Source organism: Nipponia nippon, unplaced genomic scaffold, assembly GCF_047370975.1.
Source record: "Nipponia nippon isolate SJK-2023a ecotype South Korea unplaced genomic scaffold, ASM4737097v1 scaffold_7, whole genome shotgun sequence".
NCBI lineage: Eukaryota > Metazoa > Chordata > Aves > Pelecaniformes > Threskiornithidae > Nipponia > Nipponia nippon.
The window spans coordinates 43,219,036-43,243,683 of record NW_028262391.1 but is presented as its reverse complement, the minus strand read 5'-3'; the positions used below and the strand labels follow the sequence as shown (position 1 = coordinate 43,243,683).

The 24,648-nt window shown below is 40.6% G+C and overlaps 2 protein-coding genes across 3 annotated transcripts; both read right to left on the bottom strand.

Annotated features, from left to right (window-relative positions):
• Positions 1–230: 230 nt before the first annotated feature.
• Positions 231–2,320, bottom strand: SS18L2 (SS18 like 2). Its single transcript, XM_087740880.1, has 3 exons — positions 2,147–2,320; positions 1,915–1,991; positions 231–1,096 (listed from the first exon to the last, which is right to left on the bottom strand). Exons 1-3 carry the CDS (start codon positions 2,282–2,284, stop codon positions 1,009–1,011), a joined length of 303 nt encoding a protein of 100 aa, XP_087597006.1. The 5' UTR covers positions 2,285–2,320; the 3' UTR covers positions 231–1,008.
• A 64-nt stretch (positions 2,321–2,384) lies between these two features.
• Positions 2,385–22,960, bottom strand: LSM14A (LSM14A mRNA processing body assembly factor). 2 transcript variants are annotated; one of them, XM_009465748.2, is made up of 10 exons: positions 22,566–22,960; positions 15,049–15,212; positions 13,493–13,625; positions 12,292–12,414; positions 10,263–10,439; positions 9,885–9,947; positions 9,001–9,180; positions 7,293–7,464; positions 6,169–6,397; positions 2,385–4,206 (listed from the first exon to the last, which is right to left on the bottom strand). In XM_009465748.2, exons 1-10 carry the CDS (start codon positions 22,684–22,686, stop codon positions 4,183–4,185), a joined length of 1,386 nt encoding a protein of 461 aa, XP_009464023.1. In that variant the 5' UTR covers positions 22,687–22,960; the 3' UTR covers positions 2,385–4,182. The 2 variants fall into 2 exon arrangements, with proteins under 2 accessions (XP_009464023.1, XP_087597005.1); XM_087740879.1 differs by lacking the exon at positions 9,885–9,947.
• Positions 22,961–24,648: the final 1,688 nt, after the last annotated feature.

Below are 24,648 nucleotides of genomic sequence, written 5' to 3'. Positions count from 1 at the left end.
GAACGTTACTAAACCAAGTTATTTGAATCTTTAGCAATCACAGAGTAAATAGTTTTGATGGTAGTGAGCAAAAAGTAAACTCCTAAACAGAACTATTATCAAGGCTCTTAGTTAAGCTTATGTGAATCATGCCCCTGAAATGCACTATCTGCTAATCGTTCTGGATAAGAGCACACAAGCATGAAGCTGATCATAAATGCTGACAAATAAATACCCAGGAAGCATACGAATCCATTTTGATTATGCAAGACTTTACTTGTTTACAGAGTCTGCAGTACAAAGCATTTCAAGCAAAAAGGAAAAGCCTTGACACAATTAGGACAAACACCCAGCCTTCTCTCACTGAAATGAAGGCTCGATTTCTCCCTTGCACTTAGTTGCTCTAAGTCATGGAACAGTCCCATCTTTCCTAGAAAAGTTAATGTTTCTGTTTCACTAAATCACTGAGCTGCTCCTTTGTTAACATGTTACATTAATCCAGAATATACTATAATTTACAAAGAAAGAACATCTTTAGTTTATTAAGCACAGTTCCTATGATACAAGGCACAAAACAGTCTATAGCTTATATACATGGCAACATATGACTGACTGTGTCGTGTTGGAGGTAGAGAGAAGTTACCTAGCTACACGCTTGCCCTATTATTGTACAACTGTAGTCATGAAACAGTTGCTGCTTCAATGAGACTGCGAGAGTTTTCCGAAGGCATCTCTGGCAGTGCCGTCCTGAGACCCAGGCCATTTTCAGAAGTATACTACATGGAGTTTTTCAGGGGCAAAAAGGAAGCGTGATAAATAATTATCACCGTTAAGTTCTGGTTACAGTAATGGGGGAAAAACTAGGCTAATATTACACCAAAAACTACATTCATGCTTTTAACGTAAACATATGGATGACTTTTTACCTGCCTTTCAAGCTCACACCTTCTCAGCTCTCAAAGTGGGACTCTAAACTAAGTATTTCTACAAATTCTTAAAGCATCGCTGCTCGTGTCCAGGTGTCTGCAGTCAGTCTACAGTCTTCTGCGTGCTGGGCGGCGTCGCATCAGCAATGGTAGCTAAGTAAATGAGGTTTCTATGCAGGATATGCTGGTACCTACGAGAGGAAGAAACATTGTATCTGGGAAATGTGTTCTTTTTAGCCAACTACCCACACTTTAATAGTCACTTTTGTAATCTGATCAGTATTTGCTGTTAGGGAAAGAAACAGCAAACTATGAAAATAATAAATCAGGGCAAACATCCCCATATCCTGTTCTTGTTCTACAGCCCAGCGTACTCCACTGAGTCGCACTCGGTAACCAACTACGTTCCGCTCACCCACTCTGCTAGTAAACAAGCACGTTAAGCTCTTCGCGTGATCAGTACTGACAAGATGCAGCTCTGCAAGAGAGGGGCAGGAGATGACAAAGCTCCGCTGCCGGGCGGCCCTGGACACGCAGCCAGCACGCGCCCAGGCTCGGCACCGCTGCCGGCCTGCCCCAGTCAGGGCCTCCCCGAGGTTAAGAAAGAGCTGACTGCCCCCGCTCCCCTGTAAATGCCCCTCCTCGGTGTTCCACACACACTGCCGGGGGAAGAAAAGCCTGCCCAACGGAGCTGGTTTTCACATTAACACAGAGCAAAAACCTTGACAAAAAGGAGCAGGCATCAGACATATTCTATACAGCGGCGTTTTTGTTTCACAGACGCGTGAAAATCATTTTTGGGAAGCCTCTGAAGAAGTACAACTGCGTTTTCTTTTTGACGGCGGGAAAGCTCTGGCAGCAGGAGCGGCGTTTCGCTCTCGGTGGGAATCTGGGGACGCCGAAGCTCCGGGGCTTCCGGGTCGCCCCGGAGGAGGCAGCGAGAGGCCGGGCAGGGGCCGGAGCCCGCCCGCCCGCGCCCCGGCACCCCCGCCCGCGGGGGCTCACTTACTGCACGCAGTCGGTGGCCCGGCCCTTGCTCTGGTACTCCACGATGCACCGGATCAGCTGGTCGTTCTCCTCCAGCAACTAGGGCACAGGAGCGCGCCGTCACCGCCCGCCTCACCCGAGCCGCTACCGCCCCCCAACGAGGCCGAGGCCCAGGCGGGCCGGGCCCGCTCTACCTCAGCCGAGCCGGCAGGGCCCGTGCCGCCGCCACCGCGGCCCCTCACGCCCGCGCTCACCCGCTGCAGCGTCTCCTGGTTCACCTCCGCCTTCCCGCGCAGCCGCTCGGGCACGAACGCCACCGACATGGCGCTGCCGCCGCCGCCCCGCGCAAGGGCTGAGGGGAACCGGCGGCCCCGCCCCCCGCGGGCTCCCATTGGCTCCCGAAGCGGCTGCCGCGCGCCCCACCCCCGCGCGAGCCGGGGGCTCCCCTCCGGCGGAGAGCCCCGCCCCCCCGCGGAAGAAGGCGGGCAGACGGGCGTTATCCAACGGTTTATTCTGGTTTGGAATAAAAAAAGAAGAGCGAGACCCGATCCGTGTGCGGGGCACGGGGCACCCAAGGCAGGCCCCGCTGCTGCACCCCGGCCCCCCGCCGGCACAATTCATCGCGCTCCCAGGCGGCAGGGTCACGTCCTATCGCAACGCTGCAGCACTCGCCGCCGCCGTCGAACCCTCTGGGGTCGTCCAGAATCACGATTTGTGGATCCCAAAAGGCGTTGTTGTTAACATGCAAAAAACATTACTAAACAATATTATCTAACTTCTACAGTTGCCAAATACTTGACCTTAATAAGGAAACCAATTACAAAATACTTCCTTGTAGTGCTATACAAAAGTTATAAAATTAAGATTCTATCAACCACTTTTAAATATTCCAATTTTCCAACAGTGCAGTTTTCCACATCTTTATCACCACTGAACATTTCAAAGATAAAGCAATGAAAAAAAAAAAACCCAAACAAATCAGCAAATTAGATCAAAATGTTTGAATCTTTGGATCCCTTTATTCCTGCGGCCTTCATATACACACACAGACACAAACGACCAGGTCGCCACCTCGGCCTATCAAAAAGTGGTAACTAGGCATTCAGAATTGGCAAGAAGTCCATACTATGTCATTTGTGACTCCACCGTCTTAGAACCAGAGTCGCAATGTCTCCAAGCTATGGTCTATCAAAATGCAAACAACTTCAAACACTAAGAATTCTTTAAATTGCTTATGCCTACAGGTATTACAACAAAGTTAACATTTCAAGAATTGACAAATGGAGACATACTTTTGTCCCAGGAGAATCACGAACTCGTCCGCCTGGTCCGTTATTAAAAAAAGTTAATATTTATCACTAAGTAAAATTAATTGCAAATTTTGACATACGAAAATTTCTTTTCTCCTTATTTGAAAATATCTCCTTAATTTGGTCAAATCCTGTGATATGCCAGAAACTACAAAATCAAATTCCTGCAAGAGAAGTGAAGAGTGTATCCAGTTTCGTGTAATGGAAGAACATTTTCAAATCTTCATTATACTCCAAATATAAAATCAAACATTTAAGCCTGAAAAGCTGCTAAAGGAAAAAACCCAACTAATTCAGTGTTCTTCAGCATATCAACTTTTGCAATAATACAGTATGTTTGCCGACTTAAAAATGTTTATTCTTTAAAAAATTAGTTGCTTTTTATACAGCTATACAAAGTTTGTAATGTTTCTTTGGCAATGGGATATAATGGAATTTTACAACTATATAAAAAGTTTCCTTTGCCTAAGAAACAGTATTTACTGTGTGTACATATTTGACTGACAAAGCAAGTTTTCTACTGTCCAGCACCCTAGTTGATAAAAGTACAACTATCTCAAAAGGGATATTACAGGATTTCCAAAAAACAACCTTCAGTGGATCAAAACACTCACAGTATCGACGGCCTTCTGCATACAATTGTCCTTACAACTTGAAGCAATTATCAAATACAGTTTAGTAATAAGAAAAATCCTTTCAGTGATGAAAAAATACTTAAACTCCATCGAAGTACTGCTTTATAATTAACTATACATAAGAAATTACTTATCCTTCTGTCTCAAATATATTTAATGCTCACTGTTTTCAAAGATGGCCATTTTTCAAAAGTAACTGCATTACACCCCTTTGAAATTAAATAGTTAAATCCCAGTGCTGGTGACAAGTATACAGCAAATTAACTTCATTCTTTGCAGAGATTGAAACTAATTCTCTGGATCAAGAAGATCTAGACGTTCACCTGGTTTCAGCTTTCTTGTAGACTATGCAGCAACTTTGTTGTCTTTCTAGAGGGAACAACAGTAGAATGTTAAAATTAATTTTGCAAAACAGAAACCACAAATGAACCTGGGCAACAGCACCAGGAGAGGATGCACCGTGACGGCTACTTCCCCCCTTCTGCACTCAGAAAGGAGACCCCCCTGTGTGACCAGGCTGGCATCTGGTCGACACCCCCCAGCCTGGCGCACACTGCAGCAGCTCGTCACTTTGAGCACGTCTGGCACAACTCCTCGGCCTTTACACCACCTCCTACTTAGCTGGAAGGCTGTGAAATTCTTTCATTCAGAAATTCAGATCTTTGATCTTCAACCCCTCATTTCAATTCATGCTCAGCTACCAAAAATTTCTTTAAATCACAGGACTAATTGTTGCAAACTAATGAAGGAATAACTGAGGAACAGTCAGAAATCTTCTGTGACCAAAAAAAAAAGCTCCCCCCACCTTTTTTTTTTTTTTAATTAAAAATATTTAAATCTTCAAACAGAAAACAAAGATTTTGTGTTGCAAAACTCTAACGGCTCATGCAGTAAACTACCTGAAAAAGTTCTTCTGTCCCAGCCAAAATTGTAAAAGCCTACATTTACTTGCACCAATCTGGTTAATTCTATTTGTTACTGACTCTGACCAGTATGCCAGTATTACTTCTGTTCCTTAAAAAGCTAACATTCAAGTTGAATATACACGCATAATGCCAACAAAAAGGTCTTGCGATGAAATTATTAAAATATTTTGGTTTTACAAGCAACTGAGCTCTGCTGATTTACATCATCTGTATGATCAGTGTGCTTTCATAAAGAGGAGCACTTACATTGTTTCTCAGAAAAAGGAAGTGCACCTAAGATACCACTAGCACAGAGTACATCACTTCACCAGCTGGGGCTGACAACTAACTTTGTCCTTCCCCTGAACGGCTGGTAGAAAGAAGCGTTAACATCTTCATCAGGAAACAGAGAAATGGATGTCTTAAGAGTGTTGCAAAAGCAACAAATTGCGTAACTATGCTGTAAAGGAAGATTCTGCTTTTTAGCCATCATAGCTCTTGCAGAACAAATTACTATTTCTATGCTCACATGATGATGAAAGCATGTTTGTACATCAGGTTACTTGAGTCAGCGGACTTACATGGTGGCTTGTGCATAATGCTTAAAGGAACTGTAAGCTTCATCCATATTTAACTAAAAATAAAGTAGTAGTACTTATTGTAAGTTTTTAAAAACACTTTCTCTACGGGACAGACAGGGATCTTTTCTTTTGAAGCTTTTATGCCCTATCTCCCACAGTTCCTTTTTACTGAATGAATGGCTGAAAAAAGTCAATCCTGCCTTAGCTTCCCCAACAGCTAGTGCATATAATTATGTAAAATTACAGTTTAAAAAAAAAAAAACAACAAAAAAGCGTGTGTAACAGGACCTTACAGAACTCAAATAGTTTTTTATCTTCCTTTTTGAAAAGGTCATCACTATGCTTCAGCAACTTCAATTACTCTATTTGAGGGATTATATAGGATCTTAGAAGTCTATAGGCTTTGTGCCAACTCATTCACAAAAAATTTTAAAAAAGTTTGCTGCACACTAGCAGCAAGTTAAATTACTCCCTCTCAATCTTTACATTTTACAATATTGCTTAGAAAAATGCTTGCAATTCACATTTCTAACACTTGTATTAAATCTGCAGAACTTATACTTTTTTTTTTTTTCCTTCCCTCCCTGCCCCAATTCCAGCTATAGAACAAATATTTAGGGCATGTGAAGAAAGGTAGCTTCTAATTTTGGCTGCTGCTGATAGTAAAACGATGCTATGTAACTAAAATTTCAGCATTAATGTACTTTCAGTTAAATAGCTCCGAGTACCTGCAGAACACTATTCAAGAAATTCTAGTTCAACATCAAATCTAAAAGCCGGAGTTTTTTTACCGCTAGTTTCCAAGAACAGTGGATCAGGTCATAGCAAGATTAAATATATTTTACCCTATATTCAAAGTCAGCAAACTCCCTGCCTCCACGACCTCCTCTGAATCCACCACGAAATCCTCGGGGGGCAGTGAAGCCACCTCTTCCACCTCCTCGCCCTCTTCCACCTCGGAAGCCAATCCCTCCTCTGCCTCTGTACCCTCCACGGCCGCGATTGGGACGCAGTGGTATTCCAAAGGTCTCGGCATTTAATCTTCTTTCCTCAGCCCAGGTGGGTCGCCGTTCTCTGCCACACAAAAGGAACAAGGATTGTTTTAAAACACACTTCAGAAGGAAGATTGCCTGGCTTAGTTAGAACCGCCAGAAAGCCCATGAAATAAAGAATAATACATTAATCACATTGTAAATCTCCACATTATCCCTTCTGGAAGAATCTAGGTGTCTGCCACAATTCATTTAACTCAATGAAAAGGGATATGCTACAGTATCATTAATTACATATTAAGAATGCTGTAAGAGTTTCCCATACAGAAGGACACAGTCTGTATCCTCTGCACACAACGCCATGTAATAAAGTAAATAAATAAAAGCTATCTGCAATTTAAAATAAGAATCAGAAAGTAAGAGTTTGCAGTTACAGATGTTATTTTATCAAGCTGTCAGTACAACAAAACAATCCCCCTGCCCTGTAACTCAAAACAGGTCAGCAATCCACATCATCTTGTCTACTAAAAAGGCAACAGCAAAAGATAAAGCTTTAATTTTCCTGAAATGCCGTCTGCCCATTCAAACAACACTACTGGCCAAGACAGTTATGTAATCTACTTGGAAACCATTACCAAAGCACAGCCATAATTGATTTAACTAAAGCAGTAATGTACTAGCAAAACAAAACAAAAACCCCACTTCAGTAAATCTGGAAAGGAGATTCAAGAATATGTACACTAAGTTCTAGAAACATAGTTCTAAAACAGCATTTAAAAATGTCTTCTGATTAATGTCCTGCACTTGCCCACAGACGTTTTGTGCGTCATATTCCTGGTTTATTTTTGCCCACTGCACGTGGAAATAAGCTTTATTCACTTTCGATTCAGAGTTGGTTGTAAAGAGTAGAGCTGACAATACCTTATGATATAAACATGCATTAAGCAGACTAACAAGCTTCCCCTTGCAGGCCATACCTATTGTCATCACAGGAGATATTATCAAAGAAGGATTTGGTTTTGTCATAGTAGCAGTTGGGTCCAAGTGGATCTTCCTCATCCGCATTCCCTTCGCTATTTTGGGTATCAACACCTGAGTCACCTTTGTCTTCTCCATTTACAGGCTTCTCTGGTTTCTCAAGTTTATCTTCTAGAAAATAAAAGTGAACAGAAGCCTTCCAGACCATCATACTACAAAACAGCACTGTTAACTTATCCCCAGACAGACAGACACAAACTATAATGAATGCTCAAAAATACAAAAACCCCTTCAAAATTTAATGTGGAAGTCAGATAATTTGACACACATAAATTAAGATGTTCTCGTGCTGCTGTCTGGAGGTTTGATATCCTCTATATTCTCTGTGGCTTTAAGTAACAAAACCAACCTGTGGTAGAATGGATTTGATAGTCATCCATTTTCTAACCTCCCAGCTACCTCCTTTCCAGACTTAAAAGCCTCACTCAGTCATTCCTCATAAAAGCCATTCCATGTTTTCGCTCATCCCTGTTGCCCTTCTCCTTTGTCTTCTGGCTTTGCTGTTATCTCCTTTGAGACACAGGGCCAACATTCAAGATATTACGCTGCGAACTGACTTTATGGTATATTTCTTTCCTAATAATGCCTGAAGTTCAACTTACTGTTTTGACTGGTACTGAAAAAGCAGCTGATGGTTCAACAGAACTAGCTATTACGATCTTAAAGTCTCATTCCTTAATGCTTACAGCTTAAATCTCATGACACTGTGCATAAACTTCAGATAACCAGCTCAACCTTTCCACAACACACACACACACACGCAAATTACCACTCTGTCTCATAAAATATTTCTATAGCTCTTTATGGTTAGCTTTCCTTTTCCTCTTTGTATTCTGAAAAATATGAGTATGAACAGCAAACTGTCAACTCATTTAAACATGATCCAGAAAAAGAGGCAAGCACCTGAGAACAAATCCTACGGAACTCGACTGGTGGGTTTTTCTCTACACTGAAATCTGACCATTTATTCCTACCTTTTGTTTCCCAGCTTTTAGCCAATCATTTACTGAAATATAGAAATCCCTATTTTAACCTGTAACAATTTTGTCCAAAAATAGTACCAGCAGCGTAACAAACAGGTGGCTGGTCACAAGAGAATGAGGTAATTAAAACAGAAGCCTGCTAGAAAACAGAACTGCTGGCAGTATGGATTCGAACTACTCCTGTGTTTCTTTGGAACAGGGTAAAAGCAAAGAAATGCTAGAAACTTTCTTGACTTGAAACTCTTGTGCATCCTCCAGCAAAGTTCTAATCCCAAACTCAGGTTTTTGTGATTGCTTTTGGTCTACTAATAATTGAAAACATAAAATACAGGTTTTCTTTTATTGCATCTTTTCCAGAACTCAGAAGTAAACTTGCACTGTTGGGACTTCTGCTCAAATAGTCTGCATTTTTAACCAACGGAATTCTTAGAACATGATGTATGATATTTGCTAGTTGACATTCCTTCAAAACTCAAATATTCACCCAAGTATTTAACTAAATAGATGATCCCAGTTTACTTGTTCATTGATTTTTTTAAATTTTTTTAATGACTGCAAACAAGACTTAGTAGGATATGGCTTTTAAAAGTTGTTCTCCAAAGTAGGATTAAAACAGCAAGGCACAGTTTTTCCATGCTCAAATCTAAAGCAAAAATTGGTTTACCTTTTAGTTTAAGTTTATTATGAAATTCTCTATCAATTTCCTCCTTGTTGAATTGTGCATTTGCACTTTCAAAGTCAAAGTCCTTCTCAAACTTCATTGGACCATCCCTCCTAATACCAAATCTTCCTCGGCCCCCTCTGTGACCTCCACGGCCTCTCCGTGCTGAAGGTCCACCTGGAACTGAAAAGAGGGAAATTCTGTTTGGTTTTGTTTTGTAGATTGTTTTTTCTTTGAGGGTGGTGGGGATGGTCGTTTTTTTGGGTGTTTTTTTTTTGTTTTATTTTTTAATTCCGGGGGTAACAGGTTTGGACTTCATGCATCTTCTTCCTGCACTTCTGTTGTTAAAGAGTCCTGTCAGAGCAGCTTGTAATTTGTAAATTCACTTACAGTAATTACGGCAGTGACACAGAAAGCATCATAGTACTAAACTTGGGTACTAAAAGACTTTCTAGAAGTCATTAAAAGCTTTTGGAAGAGTTAAAATGTTAGTGGCTTTTCAGGCAACTATTTTCTTAGAAAGGTAACAGGTTTTATTTCATGCTATTGTGTTTATAGATCCATGAATATTGCTTAGGTTTGCATTTTTATTCAAATTGCTTAATATAGAGCAACCAGAAGAGATTCTTCTCTTTAATGTTGACTTTTTGTGCCTGTATTATTCTGACCCAATGCAAAGTTATTGTTACCCACTAGAAACAATTATGTGAAAGCACTCTAAATACGTAATTTTTTTATTACCGTAATCTCAACTGCAAGATTTCTGGATGTTAGAAACAAAGTCCTAGTACTTTGCAAACTACAGACAATGCTGTATTTTAGCAGACTTTTAAAAAACTTAATGAAGTCTGAAAACAATGATAGCTATTTCTCAAAACAAGATTTACCAATTTGTCGTTTGTTTTCATTTCTGAGTTCATTTTCTGATCTTGAAACCTTGTGTGCTTCAGCTAAAGTTGGAAATAAAAAAATGATTTGTTTATCCAATTAGGTATTTTTGATCATACTTTTGTATATAGTTATATAGTTCAGATTTGAAAAAAATTCAAACCTATAAAAATAAACCACAAGTTTAACTCATAAAAGAAAAAAAAAAAATTAGAGTATATGCTTGACTTGAAAAAGAAATATATATAAATCGAGGCCTCTGTTGGCCAGACTACCAGTAATGGACAGCAGGAAGATTCCTACATGTTACCCTTAAAAAGAGCACTTCATATGTGTATGGAAGAAAAATAAGCCGTATGAAAATTATCCAAAGCTACCTCGTCTGTGCTCTGGATTCTCTAATGATTTTTGGCTAGCAGACACCAAAGGTCTGGCTGGTACAGGACTCCTCCTCCCAACTGGTGCTGGAGTAGGCAAGTGGGCTGAAGCTGTTTGTACTGCTTGTTCCATGGTGGGGCTCCTTCTCAAATGATCTATCTGAGGGCTTGAACGACCTGGGAAAAAGACAAAACAAAACCAAAACCCAAAGAGTTATTTCTCATCTACAAATTTGAGTTACGGGTCTCAACCAATCCAGACTGACAGGTTTATCTGCCTTACCAGTCAAGATAGCTGTGTCCAAAGAAGAAATAAATATTCCTGCACCCTCAGATCCACTAATCCAGAATGAAGGATATTTAGCAATTCCCCTTCCCCCAGTCTAAAAGAAAAAAATGGGTAGGACAATTAATCCCTACCAACCCACCCATGATGTGCATTTAGCTGTGGAATGAAATTTTTTGATTGATTGAAGGTGAAAACACTCTTTCTGCCTCCCTGGAAAGTCAAGTGGAAAGTGACTGCTCCCAAAGGCAGAGATAGTTATGATACTGAAATCTAATTTCATCTAGCGCATTCTGTTGTGTGATCACCACAAAATGAATGAGCAGTGATGGCTAGTGCCAGGCATAATGCAGATGAAGGAGCTACGAAAGCTTCCGCACAAAGTGCTGTTCATACATTTCAATTTGCAGCAGGAGTGACTGGAGCCAAAAGCACGTTTAGAATGGAAACATTTGATCTGGTCAGACAAGTTTATGACACCAGAGAAGTAAACCTACTAAGAAATCAGAATAACGACTCAAGTCCCAGTAAATAAAAGAATAACATCATATCCCATAAAAAAGCTAAACAAAAGAAGAAAAAAAACCCCCAAAACCCCCACAAAAAACCCCAAACCAACCACACCACACTTACAATGTACAAAGATGACACATATTTTTAAAAGCAAACACACACAGAAAAAACTTGTTGGTGCCCCACAGGAAATTTTGTGGCAGAATGTATGTTCATCTGGAGCATATGTCAGACATTAAGTCCAAGAATCATAGAGGTTTTAATTTCACCTACAGAAAACCAAGCTACTCTTTCAACAGAGAAACAGTAAATGTTCAGCATACTTTTTTCCTCCCCTTCAATTAATGCAACAAAGTAGAACCCATTTTCGGTAGCCCACTCAACTCATCCTAGAAAGCAGTCCTAATTGGTATACAAATCTCAACTAGAATTTAGGAAAAAACCTGTTTGCTATAAGTGTTTTGCCTTTTAACACGACTGCATAAACTTAAAAATAGCATTAGGAATATATCTTAGCATACACTTTTACTCGCAGCAATGAAGAGTAGAAGAGCAGGAAATAATGTCTTTTGGATTTTGAGGAGCAACCTTAACACATTTGCATAAAAAAGTGAGGGTGAAGGTGCTCAATATTTGGTTTCTTTTTTCTTTGCCACTCAAAAAGCATCAAGAATTTCCTTTTTGCTTCTACTTTCTTTTTCCAATATTACACAAACGACCCACACAGTTTCTATCACTATTAAGCTGACTTAACTGTCATGTCACTATCTCTACAGGCAATCAGGTCTGCTGTTAATATTATTTATGTAAATATACATTAACAAAAAAATACTGTTAGAAATAAAGACTTAAAAATTGTAAGCTGAAGGACTTCACAATTCAATCAGCATGAAGTATCTTGAGTTTTGTCATGCTATCAATAAAACTAAATATTGCATTTCCATAGGCACTTATCTGTAACATTATTCAACTGAAATAAGTCCTACTCCTCAATATAGATGCTTTAAGGATAACAACAAACGTGTTGTTAACAGTTACCTATGCAGCACGCCAAGATGTAGGAAAACACATTTAAAGAGCAAGTACAAAGCCTCTCAGTGCTTTCTGGTTTTAACACCAAGTGTTTGCATGACAGAATTCAGCTGTTTGGTTAGCATTTCTGGCAACCACCTAAAATCACAGGGGCGCAATTGGTCAAAAAAGATAAGAGAGTTGTTCAAAAAGATTTACCTTGAGACATCTGTGTTTTTAGTGATCTTGCATCGGTTGTAAACGCAGAACCAACTGCAGTGCTTTGGGACATACTAGCACTGGCTGAAGAGTCTGTTCCAAAAGATGTTAAAGAACCTCCTCCTTTGAAAGAAATAATATAGCTGTAAAACCTGGTTTAGACTTTTTTCTATTTTTTTTTTTTAAGTTAGCACTAAACAACTACTAAAGCCATATGAGGCAGTTAGAACACACGTAAGTCTGCCCTTCCCATACACTTTGAGTTTAATATAATGTATGTATTTGTAGTAAGTTGGTAAGACTGTAATATCTTGATGTTTTTCATTTTAAAAAAATAAAGAGCACTGCTAACTTTAGTATCACAAGTATTAACATGGCATAGTCATGACAGCATCTTACAGAGTAATAAACAAATGTTATTGGTATATATTTCCACTTAACATCTTTTAAACAAAAAATATGACTGTCACGTCTTATTAACTGATATCAAGTTATGGCCAATTCTGCAGCCTTCCTTTCACATGGCTAACATTTTCAGTACCAGGAGTAACACTGTCACCATAACAGTTACAGGAATGTAAGTTCCTATGTGAAAAACTAAAAGATGAAATAAAAAAATTCAAGGGAGGAATGAAAGTGGGTTGGTAAGTCTTAGAGAGCATCTGCAGTATAAAGGAGCAACTAACCCATGCAGCTCACAAATACTTCAAGCATGTACTTCACGCCAAGCTAACATCTCATGAATAGCTGGAGGACTGTGCTGGCACATAGACTGCTGAATAATCCAAACCCTTGGTTAAGGCACACACCACCTGGCCAACTTGGGATACCAGATGTCCACAGCACAGCTATGGGGCTTTTGTGGAGGAGCTGCCCCCACCACTTGTGAAATATAATGAATACATGATGAATGTAATGAATATATATGAAAAAGAATGAATTCATGAATACAGGAACCTTTCCCCACTCGTCCCTCTGACATAGGGTCTTTAGTTCTCAATGATAGTTGCTTTGATTTGAGTTGCAAAGGCTATGAAAAACTCTCTACTTCCGAGCTAAACTGTGGGACTGATACAGATTAAAGACTTCAGATCTCCCCTTAGGATAAAACCTTGATGGAATTAAAAGCACTGAGTGCTGTCCACACACACACATGCAACTTCACTTATAGGAAAACACCAAATAATAAAAACGAACATACCAACTCCAACAGCGCCAAACTGCTGCCCCACCAGTGGGCTTGGACTAAACTGACTGTAGGCAGGCATTCTGCCGAAAGGACCATAGGACCCCACAGACTGGAATGAAGATGATGTCGAAGATCCTAGTGAAGACTAAAGACAAAACATGCTTGCAGAAATTCATGTTTATACAAAAAGCAGGAAATAGTTCTGCAAGGCAAGAAATGCAGAAACTCTAAAACTGTTTGTTAAATTTACCCTAACACCACCACTGTAGCTAACACATATAGAAGACCTTAACATTCATAAAGTTGCTTCTTTTAATACCAAGAATTTAACCACTTTAACACAGAAGCAAAGACAGCACAAAAATAATTAATTACACACATTACTCTGCATGAAAACTCGAAACAGACAACAGTTAGCAGAAAACATTTTCACAAGTTTGTATACAGTTTAGAAAGCACTTTTACCCTTCCAATATCACAAACTTGTGAAAACAGTACCATAAAATTTTGCAACCTTTTCCCTGGAACCTCAGATACTGGACTCTCTTGTCAAACGTGCATAAGCTTTTGTTGGCTAACTTGGAAAATGTCATATCTTTTTCCCTCAAGTTTCAAAACCCACACAAACAATGAAAGACCCAAACGTACTGGAGGAGGGTGGGGTTATTACTATTACTGGGGTTAGCAGTAATGCAATTTCACAGCTCTCAACTACTACTGACAGAAGGAGTTGCACGAAATTTAGCAAAAGACCTTAGAGGACTGCAAGGGTATTTTGTAAGGAAGTATCAAGAATTGTATCTTACGGAACAATTAAACATTAGAAACATAAACACTTACATGGAATTATGAAGTTCCATTTGAACCAAGAACTTCCATCTTCCTCTCAAGGACAATTTTAAGACACCCCACAAGCACAATCAGCAAGCCAACAAATTTCAGAGATCAAAAGTAACTATCTCTGTCAGTCCATTTACTATGAACTAACAGATTAATTAACCCTGAAGGCTTCAAGTTTTAAGTTGCTTTCCTTTCAGCAACCAAGTATTCCCATTTCAAGTAACTGCTCTTTAGTATGAAGCCTTTTTAAAAACACATAGCTAGATGAAACACTTAAAATCATAGTCAGCAAAAGAAGTTGAACCTTAAAATCCAAAGAAGACAAACCAAACAAACAAAATCACTAATGACTTGGAGAGGTTTCAGAATCTACTCCATTTGACTTATACCAAGTCTGACCTTTCCAAGAAGTCTTGCATACGTGTCCTCCTAAGCCAAGTACCTTTCAAAAAAGGCTTCAAGGTCTACCAAAAGTCATTAGTCATTTTTGAAAAACTGGCATCTTTGGTATCCAGTGCATTGTGCTAGAGTTAGATTTCAACCTTGATATTTCAGTTAGAGACATGATTCAAAGGAGGAAAATCTTTCCAGAGTTCTTTACATTGGGTTGTGAACTTTACAGCAACAAACATTTTAACTTTTAAACGCTCATCCAGAGAGCACTTATACGGGTGCTTATACAGGTTATACGTTCAGCAACAAACACCCGAAAATATGTTTTGACTTACCTGAACAATAGCAGGGTCCTGTGGCAAAGAACACTGAGGCTTTGGTGGCTCACAGACAGTTAGGTCTTTAATGTCACTGCCACGGAATATAATATACTCAAAAACTTCATCACGAGGTGGTATAGGTCTATCAGTTGGTCTATCTTCTGTACCAAAGGAGCGAACTGCAAAATTGGGAAGGGAGAAAAAAAATAAAAACATCCCACATTCAACAAAAAGATTTCAAATATACTGCACAGAGTAACAGCTTTAAATAAAAAGAAAAAAAAATTTGAGCAAAAAACCTTATTAAATAGGCAGCATATTCTTTGCTATTATCAACTGCTCAGACATAAGCAAGTAATTTGATCTCACAAACTTCAGTTAAAAATCGAGCAGAAAGACACCTCTTCTATTCCTTACTGAGACATCACTTATGCTATCACTCACATGTTGAGTATTTTGGTCGTTCTGTGAGGATAAGGGGAAGCGGCAAAGCACGTTTTTTGCTAAGTTAACACTTTCTGGACATTATAGCAACAGGAACACCAACAAAGGCTGGTTAAGTCAGTCCTGTGAATCAAGGACTACATGAGTTTACACACTTCATATTCTGCACTTGCAATTCAGGGGAAAAAAAAGCTAATACTACTAGAAACTAGAATACTAAAAATTACCAAAAGCAGAGTATTTCTCAATAGATTCAAGGTCTGAATCAAGATTTAAACAAAAATTAGGAATTCTGTGGTATGGATATACAATTTTCACTAAGCAAAATGCATTCTTCTTGCTGGTGTAAGGTTCATACGATCTCTGTCAAATTAAGTAAACTCACCGGGGCATAACTATCTTCCTAAGTAGGCCTGCATAGCATACAACATACCAAGACATTAAATTTATTTATATTTACTTAGCTGAATTCCAACAGTTTTCAGATTGCATAGTGATGAAGGTTATCATGCTCTTTCCCTTTGCACTACATATAATCACTACCACTGTTTACGGATAGCATCACTTTACTTTCACTACCCTCGACTGAGCTGAATTTAATCAACTTTCCTATTTCTCTGCATCTGAAAATCCGCTCTGAATGGTACTAGCAAATGTAAGCTCTGTAAAAAGGCATATACTGTTAAGTGAATTTCAGTCTTTCTTGTAAGGTAAATCTGTCTTTTCTTCTTCCTCTACAGAAAGAGATATTGGAAGCTGAAGAATTTGCAGAAATTAACTCAAAGTAATACATAATAGCTTAACAACATTATCAACTGGTCACGTGCATTACTGTAGTTCATTCTGTTGCTTTTTATTCATCAGGCTTTTTCTATTTCACTGTCTTGACCGAGGAGCCACCTTCACTTTCTGGCCATCCTCTATTTATTAGACAACTAATAAATTAACTTGGTCCTTCGTTCCATCATTTGACCTGCTGTCTTGGTAAGTAAAAATGAAGTTGATCTTGCATCAATTCTCTCTATCCCACACTGAAATGGTTGCTCTAGTAGCCATTTTGTCTACAAAGGTGCACAAAAATGGCCAGAGTGTGATCAGTAAGTTACTGAAGTATTTTACTTTCTAGCTGAAGTGAAGGAACTGAGCAGTAGCAACACCACAAAAAAGGGTAGTAAACTAGAGGATCACATCTCACCTTTACATAGAAATAAAAATCTGATGAACTATGGAAGAAATCTGCTTTGAAAGTACCTCTCAAGGCAGAGCTATGCTGCATGGATAGGTATTTTACTATGAACATATGAATACCAACATCACACGACACAAATAGGAGCAGTTTTAACACCTGGCAATTACCTTTCCCCATTCTAAACCGATTAAAAAAAGTGAACAACCTAACTTTCACCTAATGACACCTTAAAAGAGGTAAAGGGATTTTACTGTATGTCAAAAAGAATTTGTCTTTTTCCCTATCATAAAGTTATGAAACAATCAAAAGTATTTTCAACACCAAAAATTGGAATTAATCTTTAAGAGATTCAGCTGTCTATGCAACTAGATCAAGACACTGATAAGGTCAACAATGGTTTTGTAATAAAACAGATCAAGAGTTGCTACTAAGAGTTTGGGTTTTTTCTCTACCTCCCCCCTGCCGCAAACCAAACTGGGTTTAGTGCAACTCTCTGCAAAATGTAAAGACAATTCCGTCCAATGAGGATTAGCTCTGCTGGAGAGGGGTAAGCAAACTCCTGAGATCTGGGGTTCAACCTTGCCCTCTCACCCCAAAGCAACAAAAATAACCATCCCCAAGTCTAATTTCCTCCTAAAGCAAGGAACCAGAACTGCACGTGCAGCGATCTAAGAAAGCAGTATAACATAAAGAGTTGAATGCAAAATATTAAAAGTAACAAAAGGATAGCTATCTTTACAGTTTCTTCTTTCTTATCTTGGATTAGGATTTAACATAATCTGAGCTCATTAAAGTAAAAAGTCTAATATTAAAGGTGGCCAGTACAATAGGATTTTTGAAAGAAATACCTTTTACCATAGTTATGCATAATCAGAAATACTAAGTTGCCAGAGTATCAAAAACTCTGTCTCTTGGGGTATTTCCTTAGTCTACATCCTTCCTCCAGAACAAGGTGCAGTGGTTCATATATAACAAAAAACTGAAGAGTGAGAGGAAATGAAAATAAGCACATGAAAGATAACATAATCTTATAACACTTACCAGGACTATGATAAATCCATTTACTCTTACCTTGTCAATTTAAGTTTTTTGAGGTTTTTTTTGTTTGTTTTTTGAATGAGCTAAACTGGCTTAGGGACTGACAAACAAAAGGCAACCATCACATGTTAAAAGCAAACTTATTTGTATTTACACTGACAAAAAGTAAGTAGCTAGCTAAAAACTAACACTGTTGAGCCTAACAGGATTCATGTATGTAACTTTATGCCCAAGTAGGTCCAACATTTTCATATTAAAGTGCTGCGTGCAAATTTTTGTACAGATTTTGACTGACTTCAATGTTACTACTATACTATATTTTAATGGATCTTACTATATTATACTGCTATAGCATCCAAGGAAAACATTGCAACTTTCCCTATCAGTTAACAGAAATGACTACCTGTTGATTAACGCAGAAAAATACTGTGTTAATCAGAAGCCAAGCTATATATATATTCTACTAGCAAAAGAGGACTCTGTTCCCATACAATGCCAATGATTGAAAATACATTGTTCAGTCTCTGTATGCAGCACTGACACAATCTTATCAGCCTTAATTCATGTGTAGCATACATACACACAAACCCGTCCTTCCCCACTCTTAAGGCACCCATGAGAAGCATGACGACTAAAATGAGACCACCACTACCAGAACAAGTCATTTCAATTGCCATCTCTTCAAAACATCACAACCCTTTCCCTGTAAACATGCTTAGATGCCTGCACACCACATTACAGGAAAAATATTAATGTGAAGGAGGCAGCTTGTGGTGGGCTCATACCTTCAGAACAATTAATTCAGCCTGCATTCCCTTACTCGTAGGGGTGGTGAGTTAACAGGGAGATACACAGGAGGGAAGCAGCCAGGAGTATGCTTTGACAATAGGAATTTTTCTGATGTGACACACTATGCACAGGGTTAGCCTGGCACACATGCCCTAAACCTCAAGACATGGAGGGAGCATGTCAACTGACTGAAAAATAACTTCATAAAAACTAGATAAAAATTTAACCCTTCCTTTTCCTGCTCCCACCCCTGAACTATAAGAAATGCTCAAGTCTTCTTCACAAGAATTTAACTTTCTTCTGCCTACGTTTCTGAGCCTTTTATCCAATTAATATTGTGGAAAAGTCTAAAAGAAAGGTAAATTTTCTCTTTCATGTGTCATTAGACTACAGAAAACAGTATCACAAATGTTGAAAATGCTAGAAATGCCAAAGTTTAACTACTTCTTAAATTACTGAAAGCTATGCCATTAAGATCTATTAATTCTAATGGTTCCAGATGCAACCATCAATGGTCCAACAGCCGATAAGTGAAAACTGACGCATTATACCAGACTGACAGTATATCACTTTCTGTTTCTTATACTCACATGCCTAGGGAACAAAGCCTTTTCTGACCCAATACGGTTGTTCTTACACAGCTTGCCTACATTAAAAATATCTCTCTCTAAATCAGTGCCTTGAAATAGAAAGACATTATATACTACTAGCATGAAAGATCACATCTAGTTTTTAATGCCACAACATGTAAGATCAAGCACAATCCGTCATGATTATTCTATAACTGCCCCAGGTAAGGCAGCAATCACTTTACAGCAAGAAAATTTTACTCCTAACCAGGGCTTGCAAACACTCTATTCTTAAATTGGTTGGACTTAATGATGTTTAAAAAATTAAGTATGAATTAGAAGCATAAACTAGAAGGACATTCCAAGTTGAAACTTGAGAATAAGAGTGGGTGGCTTTTGGTTCCAAACACTAGCTCTGAAAAGCTGGCAAGCCAAAGAAAGCATATGCACCAATAATACATAAAAAACTCAAATACTTGTATAGCCTGCTTAATATTTGGAATCTGATATAGATGGGAGTTTTCCCTGTTATTTAAATAACAATACACTTCAACACTTTGTGAAAGGATGCATCGCTTTCCCTTATCAGACTCCAGCGTAGGATGAAAATGTTATGCTCAATATTTAAACAGTTGCTATCTTCCTTTAACTCGTGAGACAGAGGCCACAACTTTTGCTAGAAAGCATCACAGCTTTGTAAATAAAAGGCTGATTAGAGAACTACAGGAGATTGCCCCTCAGTAACTGTAGAACACAATCACTACCCTGTTAGCAACCCAAAAATCTTATTTCTGTCTAAAACCCCAGAAGATTTAAGATAAATGAAGGCATTCCATATGTACAACTTCGCAAGATTAATCTCAGACTTCATTTTAGCCCACAGAAGTCCTACTGTTAGGCAAATTTGTAGTTATTCAAGAACAGATTCGACCTCTACTTTCACACTTGATATCACAAACAATTTCAGTGTTTCCAGTTAGGAAATAAGTAACGATAAGCTGCCCTGCACTCAACCCAGTAACAGTCACACAAAGCCAGCACACAGCAGAGCTACTGAAAGCATCAAGTCATCTTTTGGGGCTTTTTTTCATCTCTTTCTGGCAGAAAATTTTACATTTGTGGTAAAGATCCACAGTAAACAGTTCTGGTTTGACTTCTGGACTCACCACAGGAAGAATAGATAACTATTACCCAATCAACATATTTACAGCTACAAACACTTCAGAAGGAAGATCTGCTTCTTTCACATACAGACCTGGCCATAATTAACCACGCTTGTCACCTTACATGTATGCTATCATACCACATTCACATGACCTAAGCCTTCATTTATTCAGAAACTTGAATGCTCTAGAGTTGAGCGTTTTGTTTATGAGCACAGTGAACTGTTTTACAGTCTAATATGGTTGTTATCAGCTTCCAGATTAATCTCAAGATTTTTGGTTCCAGGTGGCCTAGAAATACTGGTTTATTCTCTTCTGAATCACAACACTATATTACAAAACACACATTCTTCAGCTAACTCAGCCAAGTTTTATTAAAGCAAGTTTAATGGTTTAGATTTACATTTCTGATGAGATCTATGGGAAGAGAATATATTAGATTTGTAACTGTAGTTTGATCTATCTTAAATATGTACACTTTGGCAGATATGCCATAACATGACTTAACCACTCTTGAGAAGTTATGCAAAATTGTCTTGATCAGCACTAAATCTGTCTAATATAGGGCAAGACTATCACAAGCTCCTCAAGGATGGGATTCTTGTAAGTGCTTTTGTACACACCTTAACAATCACAGCATGCAACTGGAATTTCTAAACATTTATTCTGAATCACAGTGTTCATCTTTTTCCTCATATAAATACTAGCTGTCCTTTTTAAAGAGATAAGGCAATACCAGCAAAGGTAATTTAACCTAAAGCAACTTTAGAAATAAGTAAAAATCACATCATGAAAGCTAAATGCCCCATAAATGAACTATGCAAGCCTGGGACCAAAAGTACTATAAGGTGTTTCCAAGCATACATATAAGAACTCACAAAACAAAGCAATCTATTTCTTAAATAATGACGGCGGGGGCGGGGGGGGGCGAGGGAGGAGGGGAAGAAGAGGATTTTAAAGTGACAAGGCACACAAACAAGAACTACCACAAAGGCCAATGCAAGATGAAAGCAGACGAACTGCTACACGGTATCTGCTCCACAGACCAACTATTATACATGCCAACTATGTAAAACGTAACAGATTGTCATTATGCTAGAATGCTAAGTCTATCATACCAAACAGGAACTGAGGTTCAGGATACTCTCAGTCGCAAATACTTAATTTACACAAGGAGCAGTTTTTCCCCTTACCTAATGGCTGGATAAACTCTCTGCTTTTATATATGCATTTAGATTATTTAGCAAGACTTTACAGAGTCAAGAAGAGTAAAGTGAAATACCCTTGAGCTTTGCAAAATCTTTTATAAAGAAGTTATTGAAAATTCTGACTTAATATTTTGCCTGGATATTACACATTCACTGCCATGGCTAATATATATCATGCGCAAGAAACAGTGAAGTCCTTTGGACGCCCATTTTCAAAGATCCTCTTTTTTACTCCCCAGTCCCTGAACGCTCTTCTCAGTAAACATATCTTCCTAACTTTCTTATACATACACACACACACACATATTCTCTGGCCAATACATTCTCACGCCAGTGTCTGTACTCAATTTCGATTTATACAGTGCCATACAGCTACCTGCGAAACGAAGAGCTCACAATCAGCCTTCTCTGCTGATAACCTGGCATTCACAGAATGATAACCTAGCATTCACAGGATGCAGAAGCGTTCAGTCGCACGCGGCCCTGTATCCTGTAGGTCTGGAATTCTTACGAGGCAAAGAAATCCTCCTTCCAGCCTCCCCCTCCTACTCCCTTTTACGCACTAACTCTGGACCACTTCCACCCCCACAGGCTTCATACTTTTACTCTATTCAGGACTGCTTTGAGCAGCCCCTAGCTAGGTAACGTTCCTAGCTCCCTTTCGCGACCGTCCCTCCGCGGCCGCTCCGGGCTTCCCACACCCCTCCCCGAAGCCGGGGGAGCAGGGGCCTCCGCAGCGCTGTCGCGCCGCCGCTCTCCCAACCCCTCGCTCACTTCCACCTCCGCCGTGAAGCGCCGCGGGTCGCCGCAGCCCCGCCGCAAACGCTCCGTCGGGGAGGATGGCGGGAGGACGCGCCTCCGGCCGAAACTACGCGGGCTCTTAGCAGAGCTCCGCCAAGCACCCCCGCAGCCGCTGCTGGGCCCTGGCAGGCTGTAGGCCTCCCCCTCGCACCCCGGGCCTCCTCATCGCCACAACGCCACGGACGACCCTGCCGCCGTTTCAGGTTCTTCCTCGATCCCCGACGGGCCCCCTACGCCGCCGCACGCACCGCGGCCCCGCTCCCCTCCCGCCCCCTCCCCGAGGCGTTGCTGGGCCGCCAGGGCCCAGTCCTCTACTCCGCCAGGTCCTTACCCTTGGCCAGCGCCACAGTGGAGTTTTCGGTGTCGATGGTGTACAAGATCCCTTCATAGCGGATCTCGGCCTTGGAGATAAGGCTGATCTTGCTCCCGATGTAGGGCGTCCCCCCGCTCATGGTGCTGGCTCCTCGGTCAGGGACACCCCCTCTCCTCCCCTGCCGAGCGCTCCTGAAGCCGGGCGCAAGCAACTAAACAAGCCCGGCTCAGAGTCGTAGTAGGCGCTCTACTCCTCCCGCTCCGAGCCCGACCTTCCGCCGATCCCCCAACGACGGCTCTCCCTGCGCAGACTCCCTCAGCACACCCCGCACCAAAAGCGCCCAGAAGCTCCAAACATGGCCGCCGCCTTCATCTTCCCTCAGAGCCGCCCCCCGACTTCGCTCCAGCCGCGAAATGGATGCCGGGAGCGGAGGCGATCTCGCGAGAACTGGCGGCCGGGGGCGGGGCGGGGCGGGGGCCGCTGAGGGGAGGGGGCCGCCATTTGGGTCGCCCGGGCATTGAATTTAGCGGCCTTCAAACGCCGAGCGCCCTGGCGCCTTCCCGCCTCGCGTGTGGAGCGCGGCTTTCCCGGCGGCGGCTCGGCCTCGTCGCGCTTTCCCTGCCCGGCCTGCGGCTCCCCCTTCCCGGGCTCCCGCCCAGCGCGCCGGGAGTTTGAGCTGACGGCTTGGAAACCCCACCCCTGCCGTAGCCTGAGCACCGGGGGATGTGACAGTAGGTTTGGTGACTTGGGGGTTTCTTTTTTCTTTTCTTTTTTTTGAAAGAGGCCCAACCCACCTATCATTGAATGCTAATTTTTGTGGTCCTTAATAAGCAGTTTAGAGTCCAGTCATGCGGAGAGCTGCAAAAGTGTAAATGTTGAGATGATAACTAGTTTGTATTTCAAGGGGGATTCTGTTTCACGCAGTTGGCAGAGTGCTGAGGTAGTCGGATCTTGCCAAACAACACTAAGCAATGCGACTGTTGATGAAATATTGACTAAATTGTGGAATTAATCCTGAAAAAATACCCTTTTAGTACAAGTAAACACACACAAAAAAAATCATGATTGAGATTGCACTTAACTTGTACACCTCAAGTAAAAATCACAAATGAGGCTTCTTGAGGGAGTTATGTTAAAACATGATAATGCCTCAGGCCCCCCTTTTTATATTTGCAGCCTAGAAAATTACATGCAACAAAACCTAACTTCTGGAAAGGGTACTTAATAGCTTTTGTTGCAGCAACTGGACACTAATATGTTGCAAAGATTCAGCAAGTATTTTGTTCAGAATAGGGCTTTGAAACACAATAGCAAGCCAGATTTTTCTGGAAGGCCCTGCATCTTTCTAAATAGCAGCCATACTAAACTTCTGGAAACTGTATGCCCAAGTTCAACTGACTAAAGTCACAGAGGACTTGATGTGCTTCTAGCATGTCCTGGACTACTTGAAAGATCTTAGAACGAAGTTCTGCAGTTAATGACTGGATATACATGGCCATATCAAGTCTATGGGAGACCGGTGTTGAAAATCAGCATTTGTAACTCAGCTCAAAGTAAAGCTACTGTTTAGAAAAATAAGAGATACCAATGTTCTGTTACAAAGAAGGAGGGAGTCTTCCTGACCGCTCAAGGTTGGTCTCTGGCTGCTCCTCTACTGTGGCAAAATAACATCTGTTGGAGGAGGTGGAGAGCCTAATAACGATCTAGAGGATTAGCTACAGTGTGTATTATGTGGTTTTCCTGCTCCTGCCTCCTTACAGAAGGAGCTTCAGATATGGATGGGGCTTGGAAGAGGGAAAAAAGCTTTGTAGGAGGTTGCAGGGAAGATTGGGACCCTGGCTGATGAAGAGAGAGGATACCATGAGGGGAAGGAAGAAAGGCAGTATCAGGGACGCCTGCAGTACTGACATAAGAGCACAGAGAAGGGGAAGTGGAACACCTTGAAATACAACCACTTGCCCCAAAGAGCCATGTGGCTTTGCTTCTGGCCAACGTCTTCGTAAGTTTTCCTTCACTTGCCTCTCAAAATTGTAGTTGAAGACTCCCATTTATGGAATTAGGGTTCCAAGGTTGTGTGGTGGAACAGGAAACAGAAATGGAT